The sequence below is a fragment of the Arachis hypogaea genome, chromosome 17 (assembly GCF_003086295.3).
Source record: "Arachis hypogaea cultivar Tifrunner chromosome 17, arahy.Tifrunner.gnm2.J5K5, whole genome shotgun sequence".
Classification (NCBI taxonomy): Eukaryota; Viridiplantae; Streptophyta; class Magnoliopsida; order Fabales; family Fabaceae; genus Arachis; species Arachis hypogaea.
In genome coordinates, this window is record NC_092052.1 from 132,323,479 (window position 1) to 132,337,490 (window position 14,012).

A 14,012-nucleotide genomic window follows, 5' to 3' on the forward strand; every position below is an offset into this window, starting at 1 on the left:
AATTTTAAATAAATTTAATTATTATAAATATAAAAAATAATACCCAAAAAATATTTTATTAGAGTTGCTCTAAATATCATAATTCATTTTTGTCAATGAGAATATTTAAGTAAATTTATCTTTGTAAAATTTAACGAGTCTCCATAAAATAAGTACCTCTATTTCTATTTATTCACATAATGAATTCCTATTTTCATAAAAATTTTGTGAGTTCCCATTTACTTTAATTTTATGTTGAGATAATCTCTGCAAATACATATTTTTGCAATTTTTTTTTTGTCATTCCTGTGTGAAACTTGAAGTCCTTTATCATATGAAAAATGTCAAGTAAAAAAATATATAATACAAAAAATTTTGAAAAAATTATTACAAAGGATCATTAAAAAAATTTTATTATTAAAAAAGACTTTTAATATTAAAATTATTTAGAAGTGTTAATTTTTATAATAATTAGAGAAAAGACCAAATTTTTTTATAAAAAAACAAATATATTTTTAGATTATTTTTTATTTATTTTTTTTATAACCATATCTTATCTCTAATTATTTATCATAATCAAATTTTTATTGATACACCTTTATCTTATTGACGCACTTTAATTTATAACTCATAAGTCATAATAGAGATTTGTTGCTGTGAATCAAATAAAAAGCTGGAAGACTAATAAATGTGTCCTAATTGTTTTATGCTTTGACAATTTATATGAATACTGTAGCGTTGAGTTTTATATGAATACTGTAACTTTGACTAATAAATCAAAGAATTTTATATGAATATTATAGCCTTGAAGTTTGAGAAGAACTAGTTAATGAAACCAAAAAAGGAGTTATACTCTCCATATATTATTAGTAACCTTATTAGCTATTTTTAAAAAAAAATTTACAGCTCACTAGTATTATTGGATGTGACATCCATCAGTCTATTGCTGTGTTTCTTATTATTTGTAACCCTAATTACTGTGATGTTGCTCTACTGTTGTTTCTATCTATGAAGCACGGATTTTTTCATGGTGCCGGCGTATCCGTGTCGAACGCGAATCTGACGCCGACACGTGATGGATACTTTAAACGAGTGTATCAGCGGCGTATCTTCTTGCGGTGCAGAATTTTGGTAGAGTTGTCACGAATTTGAATGAGTCCGACTCGATTCAGATGTTCATGAGACGGATCTTTCTGTTGGATTGCAAATCTTCAATTGATTTTGTGATTTTATGGCCGATTAACCAATTTTTTCTTTCTAATTTTAAAATATTCTAAAATTAAAACAAATCAAAATTTAAATTTAAAAATAAAATAATTAATAAATCAAAACCTAAATTTACTTACCGTTTGTCTTTGGTAGCTTACTTACTCACTAGCTTAAAATTTTTTATTTTTTTTAATAATTGCATAATTTTAAGACTTTTATGCAACTATATTTACTCTTATATTTACAATATGATATTTTATTAATTTAATATATTATTTAAATTTTAATTCACAACGTGTCGTATCCAATTTTTATTATGAACTATGAATAAATATTTCTTAATAAAATAAAAGTGTATCAATACGGCTTTGAGTATGATAGATAATTAAAAAAATATATATTTACAAAAAATAATAATCTAAAAATATATTTATCTCTTTATAAAAATAATTTAATCGTTCTGTCTAATTATTATAAAAATTAATACTTTTAAATAATTTTAATATTAATTTTTTTAATAATTAAATCTTTTTAACGATGCTTTATAATAATTTTTCTAAAAATTTATAAACATGACATCACATATAATTCATCTGGGTATTTTACTTTTTGTCCACAATATATATATGTCAAACACGATGCCATTAATTCTTCATTAGTTTCTACGCAAGAAATAGGACTTAATACTTATATTGGTTCGTGAAATTATATTATTTACATTTCAATTTAATTTTTAAAATTTTTATTTATTCAATTTAATTTTTTAACATAGTATTTGTGATTTATGTTAGTCTCTATTCTTGTTTTTGTCATAAAATCACTGAAAAAGATTTATGACTATCCATATACTTTCTAATGACTATTTAAAGTGATAATTAAAATTTTAATCCTGATTTCACTTAAAAATTTTAAAAAACTTTTAAAAAATAAATTGAAGTAAAAAATTTCAATGACCACGTGAAATAATCGTTAAGAAGTTCAACCTATCCGTCGTTAATGATTTTGTGACGAAAACATGATTAGAAATTAATAAGTCACAGATGTCAAATTAAAAACTAAATTGAGTACTTTAAAAATCAAATTGAGATGCGAGCATAATTTTAAAGACTAATTTAAACATTAAATCCAAGAAATAGTGTCAAAATTTAAAAACTTTTTCGATACTAATTGAACCACCAAACCATGGGTAAAGCGATGATTGTGAAAAATGTTAAGTATGGATTCTTGCTTAGGTTCTAGTAATGGTTTGATTATATAAAGGTGAAAATTCAGGTGCAGTCAATTTTACGTGAAGTTGATAAATAAAAGTTGTTAGATGAAAATTTAGTCAAATCAGTCAAACCATCTAACGGCTCTCAACTATCAACTTCACGTGAAGTCAACTGCACCTGAGTTTCCACCTTGTACAAATGTTGAATAAACTTCCTTAGATTAGAGGGAGAATAATCAATCACATGCATGTTGAATAGCCATAAGACATGAAACCAACGTGTGAGAATCTCAACAATAAATGGTGGACCCTGACATGTCTTTTCCAATTAAAGACATTAGGACATTAAACTGTTTAAAGTAGTAACTTACAAATTAAAATAGACACATGTTTATTCTATGAAGTTTTTTATATTTGCAATGCAATTTGATGTTTGTGTGTTCTTTGCAATGATGCTCCATCACATTCACATCTATTTGTGTGGAACCAATTCTTAATGTGTGTGTGTCAAAGCACTATGTGGATGAGAATATACATTCTATATGCTTTGCATTTGTGATTGGATTGGAAGGTATAAATATCAAATAATATTCTTTGCCTTATAAGAGTAAGTATTCCAAATTGATAAGAATACTACCAACATGGCGTCATCAAATGTTACTTCCAGCATCTTCCATTGTTCTACTCTGGTGATTGGTGATGGGTATCATGTCGTCATTCTTTAATGACATCATTTAACAACAGGTTTTGTTAACTAAGGCACTTAAAACTTCATAACAATATGCTTTTCTGGTTAATTAATTGTCACATCTCTATAGTTAGTATCATATTTTATGTATATACTTTAACAAATGAAAATATAAATTTAATTTTGAGTATACTAACAGTATAAAGTAATTTTATATGTATATCAAATTATGAATTGTCATCTCATAAAAAAAAACCATTTTTTGTCTGTTTGTGAATATTTATCGAAAAAAATAAATATAATTGAACAACTATGTAACATAATTTATATTATTAATATATCAAAATTAAACTCATAAAAATATATATAATATCACTGTAATATGCTCAAGTTTTTAAAACTCATTTTTAATCCTTTGAGTAAAATAACAATTAGATTTTTGAGAATTTTGACTTTGAACTAATTAATTCTTGAAGGAAAAAAAATATCAATTAAGTCCTCTACGATAACGAATAATGGATATGTATGTCCTTTCATCAATAGATAGTGCGAAATGAAATGGAATTATCCATGTATTTTGTTATCTACAATGGTGCGTATTCTGTTATTGTTGCCACATGAGCATCGAAACAATGTAGTTTTAAAAAATGAAGCATTTATTATCTTTTGAATTTTCATATAACATTTATCAATTGCTTTCTATTTATCACGAATCCTATCAAAACATGTAAAGTTTTGCTCCAAAAGTTATTACCTGTACGACGATCTTTCATAAATAAACATGTCTCAATACATATAAACACTACCATTAGATTTTAAATGATGAATTGAAAGAAAGACATCACATGTCCACCGTTTATTATCATGGAGGACCAAATTGGTACTTTTTTCTTTAGGGATTGATTAGTCCGAAGTCAAAAATTTCAGAAACCTAATAGTCACTTTATTCAAAACCTTTAAGCAGCTATAGTAAACCCTTTTAAATATATAATTGATCCTATCTAGGGAGATGATTTGGTTGCTATGATCATTGTAAGCCAAAATTGAATTGCAAAACAAGAGATTTGGAAGAGAATGGGAGAAAAATTCATGAATCAAAATGTGGCAGAATATTGAAAACTAAATGGGGTGTGTGTCACCATCATCAGACTATAGTGGAGACGGAATTAAGGTGACTAAGCCAAAAGTCTCCATCCAATACAATAGCAAAACCATTTATTAATTTGTGAAATGATTACACAACACAAATAAATAATGGAAGGGATTGGAAGAAAATGAAATAGTAATGCAATGAATGTAACAACAGAATTCACTGAGAATGCAAAGAATACGAGGATCTTTAAGGCTTTGCATCCAGTCATCTTTTTTCCAATTCTAGTAGTCAGGTATATATTCTCATAACATTACTCCAAAATTTTGAAGCCAATCGTGAATCATCAAAAAGTAAGCTATTTAAGTTGCTGTCATGCCAGTCTCTCTGTAATTTTTTTTTATGTTTTTGCTGAGCATCAATTATCACCTTCTCCCCAAAAATCCCATTGCTTGGTAAACATTATTGACAGTGGCATCTGCTATTTCTGATGCATTTCTAGCACCTTCTGCTAAAACTTCATCTAAGTAACCCGATTCGGACATGATTTCATCATAGCGAACCTGTAAAAGTTGGGAAACCAAATGCCAACGAGTAAATTCTGGTTAACATGAACATATATCACTAGAAGACGAAGATCTAGGATTACCCCTCATAGGAACACCTCAATAAACAACTCCTACTTTAAAAATAACATTATTCATTTAAAACCTTTATATGATGTTATCCAGACAACTTATTCTCGTGGAGTCACATTGAAATCCAACTTGGAGATTAGAAGTCAACTAATAAAAGTGAGGAAACCAGTGGCTTCCAGTGGTAAACACTTAACAATCATTGTGGAAGCCATAGTAGAATATTAGCAAAGGCAACTTTTAATAGGTTAAACCTGAATTGGATGCAAATGATCAATCAAGGCATCTGTTAAGAGAGTTTTGAATGTGCCCCAGTTCATGTTTTGGCACTCCTGAACAACTTCCTGTATATAATCGCAACAAGTTTTGAAAGTCACTAATTACTACACCGTTAGAAAACATTTGTAATAAATACAACACTTTACACGGAAGAAGTAAAATATAACTTCAATTTCTCATCTCATAATCTGGTTTATAACTTAACTGCATAATAGGAGGAATTCTGTTACAAACTAATTCCCAGGAATATATATATATAGGAACAAAAACAACAGAATATGCACTTCATCTGAGCTTTCTTTTCTAATTGAGCCAAACTCTTCTGCTAATAGAAGTTCACAAGCACAAACTTGATTGCATTACCAGACCAAGTTATAGCCATGTGGAAAGATTACGGAGTCTTAATTAAAATAGGCAGATACCAGAACCACTAAGAAGATATTACCAACTGAAATCATTAAAAATGAAATAAAATATAGTGCATTTCTAACTTCTGACCTCTTTTGTCTTTCCCGAAATGAGCTGGTATATGGAAAGAAGATTGTTACATTCTGGCCTCTCAGGATTATCAAACTCCAATCTAAAAGATTTGCACATGTTTCACAAGGAGTAGCAGATCAGATTATAAAAGATGTACAACCAAGGATGAAAAAAGGAAGCACTGACAGACAACATCGAGGGGGAAGATTATCATATCATAAAACAGGATATTAACAATACTAACCCTGGAAATGCATCAGTTTTGCAACGTTTGATCTTGTTTGCTATAAGCTACATAAGAAAATAAGCAAACTCAGGAAACAAAGATCTTGAACGATACAGCCTATTAGAACATGCTTATATAGATATAACATCTGATCATATTCCATTTGCAATATGCAAGTCATGCTCATCAATTCCACAACACATGAAATTCCCTCATATATTAATGCAAGCAGGTGAGAAAAGAATCGTACATTAAGCAGTATGAAGATAAGCATAGAAAAAAACAACAGAACAAGTGAAATTTGTCTTAGGAATATGGCAACTTACATCTTTAGGATCAAGCAAATTGATTCTCGATTGATCAGAAGGTGCAGACTTTGACATCTATAAAATTGAACCCACAGGAAAAATCAGAACAAGCTTGTAAATCCAAATCAATAAATAATCTCATTTGCTACTTGTTAGAACTAGATAAAAATAAAAATAAAAACCCTAAACTCAAGAAACGTGTTTATCAAGAGAAGCTTCTTTACTATCCAAAACAACACTCAATCTCTAACAATCTCCTTAATTCTCTCCTCTCCCTATTTTTATTTAGCTAAATCTTCACATCTAATTAAAGAGTACTTTAAAATGGATCCAAGTAAGTTTTCTTGTTGACTAAAGTTTGGGAGTGAATGAATAACAAAAAGTAAGGCCTGGTAAAAAGAACAGGAGACAATCAAACAAAGTTATCAAATTTGCATACTCGTCTAGATAACAAATAAACATTGTTCCACAGTTCAATTGATATTGAAAGTAGGCTACCAACCTCCTTTAACTAATATCATCTAAGATTATGCTTTCTTTGAAAGCTGACTAAAAAAAGTATAACTGAATACCAGCATGATGTACATACAAAGACAAGAGAAAAGGTCGAAATAGAAAACCTTAGAAAGGCCATCTGTTAGGGACATAATTCGGGCTCCAGCTGGAGGTATAAGGGGCTCCGGAACCTACATCCAGGAAAGTGCAGCTAATGAGAAAATTGCATTTTTAAATGTTGATTCATTGTCCCTTTTGATTGGTTGTTTGGGGGGGGGGGGGTGAAGAACAACTTACTTTAAATATTGCACCACCTCGACTGTCAAATACATAAAAAATAAAAGGGTTAAATCAAATGTGAATTTTTTATTTTTTAATAAAAAAGAGTTAAATAATTCAGCAACCTTTGTATAGATGGTTCTTATATCCAATTTTAAAATAGTTCCCTACCCTCCTAATTTTTTCCACTTTCTTCCTCCATATAAGTAATTAACCCGTTCTGCTAAGTCACGAGTCAACTCCAAGTGCTGCTTTTGATCTTCACCAACAGGGACAAAATCAGACTGCAGAAGCATGCTGCAATTATAAGAATCATTCATATTCAATGTAAAATTAATCTAACACCACATATTCAAATAAAATTTGGCAATGATAATAGTGATTGCAGAAATTAACATTAACATGTTTACCAAGTATTATAAGTTTTAACTTCATGACTACAATGAACTAGGTAATAAATTGGGCTGGGGAAAGAGTGACATCATAGAATTTCCAAATGGTAGTGTGTAAAAAACCACCTGATATAGAAGTATATCAGAAGCCATCAGAACAGGATAAGTCAAAAGGGCAACTCCAACTTCTTCATCACCCTACAAATCCAATTCCAAAAGAATCACTGTTAATTGCATCAATGAAAACATACCAGCCTGCAATAGGAGAACCAATAAGAAAACCATGATCTGCTTTAGTAGATTTACATTTGCAAAAGACAAGGTATATGATACTTCCATTGTTTAGAGATCATTGACCAAAACATCAAATAGTTGGCGGCAACAAAAACTGTAGCAATGTCAAGACTAAAAAAGGCTGTAGTTTGCACAGTAGAGATATGACAAATTTGTTATTCATGACTGTAAGCTGCCATCTCCTGATTGGAAAACAAAATGGTATATGACAAATTTTTAAATTTTTTTTTCTTTCCCTAATAGTCACTAAAATTACATGCTTAGGTGACAACAAAAGTAATCGAATTAAACTATCTTACTTTTAGAAGATTAGATACATAGAACAGGAAAAAACGAGAAATATTCAAAATGGAACTTAGGAATTCATACAGCTAAAACGCACCGCCTTGCGAGATTTCTCTTTGAACTGTATCATTTTGTTCAGCCAACCAATTGGTGTTGCAGAACTTAGCAACCACATCAATTCTACATGTGCCCGAACATGAGACTGTACAAAAACAGAAGCCTGTATTCGCGAATAAATGCCATTCATTCACAACTGGACAGAAATTTCCAGCAAAATATTAATTACCAAAAAGCAGCAAGCAAAAGTTGCAATTTACCTTAGAAGGATCCACTCCACATGCCAGATAAATAGCTGCAGTTGACCTTGAAGCCTTAGATAATTGTTGTGCTTCATAAGGTAATGTAATCTGTAGGATTAGATCTGAAACAATGAGAAATGGGGAAGATAACACTCCAAATCCTAAAAAACAGGACACTGGAGTGTTATTGATGACACTTGATTACAAATGTTATTATCTCCGTAGGAAGTTGCCTTAAACTAATTGATCTATTTATGAAGCCAATGCTAAACTCACTAAGCCTCAGAAGCAACACAGATAAAAGTGGGAAAAAAAATAAATAGAAAATTCACTAATTACACTGTCCATTCTTTTTCCATAAAAATAATTATTACACACCAACAATTGTAGCACTATGAGACCAGAGTTTAGCTCTAACAATAATAAAAAAGGCACAATAACAGCTCCATTAGGAAGCTTAGCAAGTTAACTTAGCAGCAGATTACATACCGCGTGGAGGTCTACAATGAAGAAAAGTGTATCATATGTATTCTGCAAAAAACAAATAAACAGAATGTCACAAAAAACCCAAGTAAATCTATGAATAATTACACAACAACCGAATGGAACATATATAACCTGAAGTGCAACCCAATTCTTGATGGCTCCAAAATAGTTTCCAAGGTGAATTGACCCAGTTGGCTGCACTCCCGAGACTACCCTTTTCCTGTGAGAGAGAAACAACAAAACCACATTTTGACATCACCCAATTAAAGAGGCAAACAGAAGAAAAAACAGATATTTGAACTCAATTGAGCATTAAAATAATGAAACTAAAAAGAGAAGAAAAAAAGAGTGATTTTTACTTGAGAGGGGTTGGAGGAGTGATCGGGTCTGAAGAAGTAGAAGGTGCGGCGGTGGCAGAGGAAGTGCAAGAGCGAATAGAAGGGAGTGAGAAGCGAGAATGAAGGAGGGTTGAAGCAGCACACGACCTGTTTGTTGAAATGAAAATGAGAACAAACTGTGAGACACAGAAATATATAAGTTAAAAAAAAAAAAGGAAGAAAAGAGAGTGTGTGTTTGTTTGTACAGTGAAGGAGCAAGCAAGCGTGGAGAATAAGAAGAAGAAGATGATGATAGATTGAGGAAGTGAGAAACAACGGTGCCAGTGCCACCCATGTTTGATTTTTCGCTCACAACGCCTATCTCCTACTGTAATAGTAGAGTGCTACCCACCACACTCGCGCTTTTGAAAATTATAGAAACCAACAGAGGGCTCATTTTTTTCATTATGGATTTAGTATAGGTGTTGTCTAATAAAATGGATGCATGAGAAATATTTTCACTGCTATGGAGGTTGATCAAAACGTGGGTTACGTTTAGGTTTGTTTTAATTTATTTTATTTTATTGTTTTGAGAGAAAAGGACAAACGCATCATGCGTTTTGTTTTTTGATAACGTTTTAATTTTTTTTTAATTTCTTTTAACTCAATCGTAGGCCACGTTTTGTTGTTGATATAAAAAAAAAAAATTTTTAAAAGTAACCAAACGCATGTTGCGTTTTACTTTTTGGTGGCAGCTTTTTAATAAACGCAGGTTGCGTTTTGTTTAAAAAATAATAATTTAAAGAAGGGTCCAGCCTATAAATACGAAGCAACACTCTCATTCAGCTTGCCTTGCTCCATTTCTACTCATTGTATTCTTCTTTCTTACACATATGTCGTAGTTCTGAGTTTTTTTGGCAGTCAAGTGTATCAAAAAAATCGGATTAGGTGAGGTTGCAGTTATGGAAAATATTACAAATTTGCGAGTATATTATAGCGGTGAGGTTATACCAAACACACATGAGGGAGTAACTTTTGTTTGTGAATGTCCGTTGTCATTTGCTATTCCATGTACCATGAGTTTTGTAGAGTTGCAAAATGGACTTTGTAATAACATTCAAAGCCACATTTCGAAAAGGGTGAGCAACATTTTATACAGGAATCCTGTACAAGTATTTGGTGGGCTGATACAGTTTCAAATGATGCCCATCACTGATGATGCCAGTATGCAGCAGATGTTATGTACTTATCAACAAACCCGATTTCATGTGCCGATGATAGAGCTGTACGTTGAGTTCGAACAACAGTCAGAGTTGGGCGCGGTCGAGGAGGGTGTCAATGTTGATGAGCTCGGAGATATAGGTTGGGAAGAAGATAATAATGACAGTGAAGAGGAATTCGAAGCTAACTATGAAGTCGATGACGAAAACGATGACGGAGACTTGGTAGGCAATCCGGCGGTGCAAAATGAAGCAAATGCGATTGTAAGCCAGCACCCGTTTGGTGTTCCGTCTTTTATGCGGACTCTAGATCTCGAAGCCATGCATGCCCCGGAATTTCCTGAGTATGCGAATACGGGTATGTTTTGATTATTAACTCAAGTTTTATATAGTGCTTATTTTATTTGCCTTGTCTGACTGATGGTGGTGCGCATGTCGTAGGCGAAGGCAACGCTGCGGTGGAAGATGGCGAGTTTAGGGTCGGAATGGAATTTGGTTCGAGAGAGTCGGTGATATCTGCAATCAAAAGCTACACCATCTCTAGAGGAGTTGATTACACTGTGTATGAGTCTGAGCCGCAGACATTCTATGCGAAATGCAAGGGGTATGGTGTAGGGTGCGACTGGCTTATCCGAGCTAGTTTGATTCGAAAAAAGGCTTGTTGGGAGATCAGGAGATACAATGGCAAGCACACGTGCACCGTGGGCATGATTTCACAAGATCATGCCAAGTTGGACTCGGACACAATTGCAGATGCCATTAGGCCGTTGGTTGAAGCAGACCCCTCGATAAAGGTGAAGTCTATTATTGCAGAAGTCCAAGGCAGGTTCAACTACACTGTGAGTTACCGGAAGGCTTGGTTGGCAAAGCAGAAAGCTGTCGCAAAAGTTTTCGGTGATTGGGAAGTTTCTTACCAGACTCTGCCAGTATGGTTGAAAGCAATGACAGTGAAGATGCCAAGGTCTCGTGTTCAAATTAAAACACTCCCCGTTTATCGTGAGAGTGAGGAGATTCTGGGTGTAAGAGTTCTGCACCGCGTTTTTTGGAGCTTCTATCCGTGTATTGTAGCATTCAGACACTGCAAGCCACTGGTGCAAGTTGATGGCACGCACCTGTACGGAAAATATAAAGGTGCACTTCTGGTAGCGGTTGCACAAGATGGGAATCAAAACATTGTGCCTATTGCATTTGCGATTGTCGAGGGCGAGACAGCAGACGCATGGGAGTTTTTCCTAACCAATTTGCGGAGATATGTTGTTACCATTGATGGTGTGGGTATTATTTCAGACCGCCATACCTCCATCGACGCTGCAATAGCTCGCAGTAACGGTGCATGGTCACCACCAAGGGCGTGGCACATGTACTGCATCAGGCACATCGGGTCCAACTTCTTAAGGAGGTTCAAGGCTCCATATTTACATAAACTCGTGGTGAACACAGGTATTTTAACTCACTGTTATGGTTCTATTCATAGTAAATTTCTGGCATCTGCTTATGATTAAATGGTTTGTTCTACAGGCTATTCTAGGACGGAGCAGGAGTACAACAAAAACTACCAAAGGCTTAAAGAGCGGGGTGAGGCATATACTCAATGGTGCGATGAGATCGGTGTTGAGAGATGGGTGTTGGCATTCGATGGTGGTCATCGTTGGGGACATATGACGACAAACTTGGTAGAGTGCATAAATTCTGTCCTGAAGGGTGCACGTAACCTTCCAGTGACTGCCCTTGTCCGGTCAACTTTCTATCGGCTGAATGAATTGTTTACTCGGAAGAGTACCGAGGCTCATGAGCGTCTCCGCAACGGATTCACGTATTCAGAATTTGCAACGAAGAGAGTTGAAGAAAGCTTCCGACGTGCAGGAAACATTGTGGTCAACCGGTTCGACAGGCGCAACGAGATGTTTGAGGTTCGCGAGATGCAAGATGGTACCATTTACACAGTTAACCTTGCGCAACGACACTGCGACTGTGGCCATTTCCAGGTCGAGCGACTCCCATGTCGCCACGTGCTTGCATGTTGCGCCAACCAGCGTCTTGATTGGCAGGTGTACGTGCACGACGTGTACAAGATGTCTGAAATTTGCAAGGTATACAGAGGCGAGTTTGTTCCTATGGGTGACCCATCTACATGGGATAGATATGAAGGAGCGAAGGTGATTGCCAATTGGACATTGAGGCGCGCAACGAAAGGAAGACCGAAGTCAACCCGCTACTTAAATGAGATGGATTCGCGAGATATGCGTGGTCCTCGCAAGTGCACTATATGTGGACGCGAGGGACATAGCCGCAGCCGATGTCCTCAGCGCGCAGGTCCAAGCTCCGTTGGAGGTCATTAGTGATTAAGCTTTTCAATGTAACTTTGTTATGAGGTACTTCACAATTATGTGTTACTTTTTATGTAACCTCGTCATTGATTTTAACCTAGTTAACAATTTATAATGATTGAAATATTTAACCTCGTTATTTAACTTTTTAATAAATAAACATTTCGTTCCAAAAGTACAACATGATAATCTCAAACAGAGTTATACGAGAACAAGGCTAAATATGTCATAATAATAATACTGAGTGGAATCATCTAAATACTCGGTACGACAGTGAATACAAATCTGAATACAACATAGAATGCAAGATCAAATACAACGGACTACTTCCTCGGTGCCTTCTTCGAATACAAGGATGGGGTGTATTTGTTCGGAGGCGCAGTCTGTGTCCGTAAGTTATATGGATGACCCTGAGACACACCGGCATCCAGCTCACTGCTTGCACTGAAATCTGTCATGCTCGCACCACCAATGTCATACAAACCGGAATCACTCATCCCCGGACCACTCGCTCCACCAAGATCATACCAGTGCTGCAAGTCGTATCCCAAATCCCCCTCTTCCTGCTGCGGATACTCATTCAAATCAAACAATTGAGAGCATGGTGGTGCGGAAGGACCGGGCGGATCTACATGACCCGTCGACTGATCACAGTCGAAGTCACTGGCATGACCTGAAGTGGCGCGACGACCCGCAGACTGCTGAGATGTAGCAGGCCCTTCCTGTGGTGCCGTCGGAAATAGATAATCTGAATCTCTCAGGACCTGAGAGAAGCTGATAGTGTCAGATCCACCCAACGGACTAAAGTGACCCTCAGCTGGAATTACCAGATGTGGTATGTAAGGCTCAGGTGCCGGAGTTGGCTGTGGTTCCGGTATATATGGTGCCTGAGTTGGTTGTGGTTCTGGTATATACGGTGCCTGCTGCTGATATGCAGGCCACTGCTGAGCATATGCCGGATCCGGAAACTGCTGGGCATATGCCGGATCCTGAAACTGCTGGGCATATGCCGGCATCTGATACTGCTGCTCATATACCGGGACCTGATAGTGGTGCTGATAAACCGGAACCTGATTAACAATTAATTACAATTAATAGTAATTACTGATAAACATTAATAATAATACAACTGGTAACTAATAAACATACCTGAAACTGCTGCTCATGAGGCGGGGCTTGAGGCTGAGGGCCAGGTGGTTCTTCCTGTTGCTGTTGTGGTTCATCAGCGCCGACCTCTTCACCTGGAACTCTATCTGACAGTCGCAGGTGAACTCCATACTGTTGTGTGTACCACTCGTAGTATAATGGGAGAGGATGAAAGTCAACAATCTCTTCACCTAACTGTAATGTGTTATAGCGGTCAGAGCTCCACCTGTTAACCCATTCACTGTAAATCTGTCCCCAGTCATGGTTCTGTGCTCCTGTCAACCGCTTGCAATGATCACGACCAAGGTCGAACGCGGGGCCTGGTGGATGCTGTTGCATCCCGAACTGTCGTCTAACTCGGTCTGCTG

The 14,012-nt window shown here is 35.1% G+C and overlaps 2 protein-coding genes across 2 annotated transcripts; one reads left to right on the top strand and one right to left on the bottom strand.

The window, feature by feature from the left end:
* Window positions 1-4,273: 4,273 nt before the first annotated feature.
* On the bottom strand, window positions 4,274-9,502 carry LOC112765934 (tryptophan--tRNA ligase, chloroplastic/mitochondrial). The gene is made up of 15 exons (XM_025811805.3): window positions 9,218-9,502; window positions 8,994-9,119; window positions 8,767-8,854; window positions 8,638-8,679; window positions 8,167-8,256; window positions 7,947-8,069; window positions 7,397-7,468; window positions 7,050-7,162; window positions 6,897-6,918; window positions 6,725-6,790; window positions 6,123-6,179; window positions 5,815-5,861; window positions 5,589-5,670; window positions 5,066-5,155; window positions 4,274-4,739 (listed from the first exon to the last, which is right to left on the bottom strand). Exons 1-15 carry the CDS (start codon window positions 9,304-9,306, stop codon window positions 4,602-4,604), a joined length of 1,245 nt encoding a protein of 414 aa, XP_025667590.1. The 5' UTR covers window positions 9,307-9,502; the 3' UTR covers window positions 4,274-4,601.
* Window positions 9,503-10,153: 651 nt separating this feature from the next.
* On the top strand, window positions 10,154-12,510 carry LOC112763995 (uncharacterized). The gene is made up of 4 exons (XM_025809519.1): window positions 10,154-10,529; window positions 10,613-10,666; window positions 10,787-11,611; window positions 11,690-12,510. Exons 1-4 carry the CDS (start codon window positions 10,154-10,156, stop codon window positions 12,508-12,510), a joined length of 2,076 nt encoding a protein of 691 aa, XP_025665304.1.
* Window positions 12,511-14,012: the final 1,502 nt, after the last annotated feature.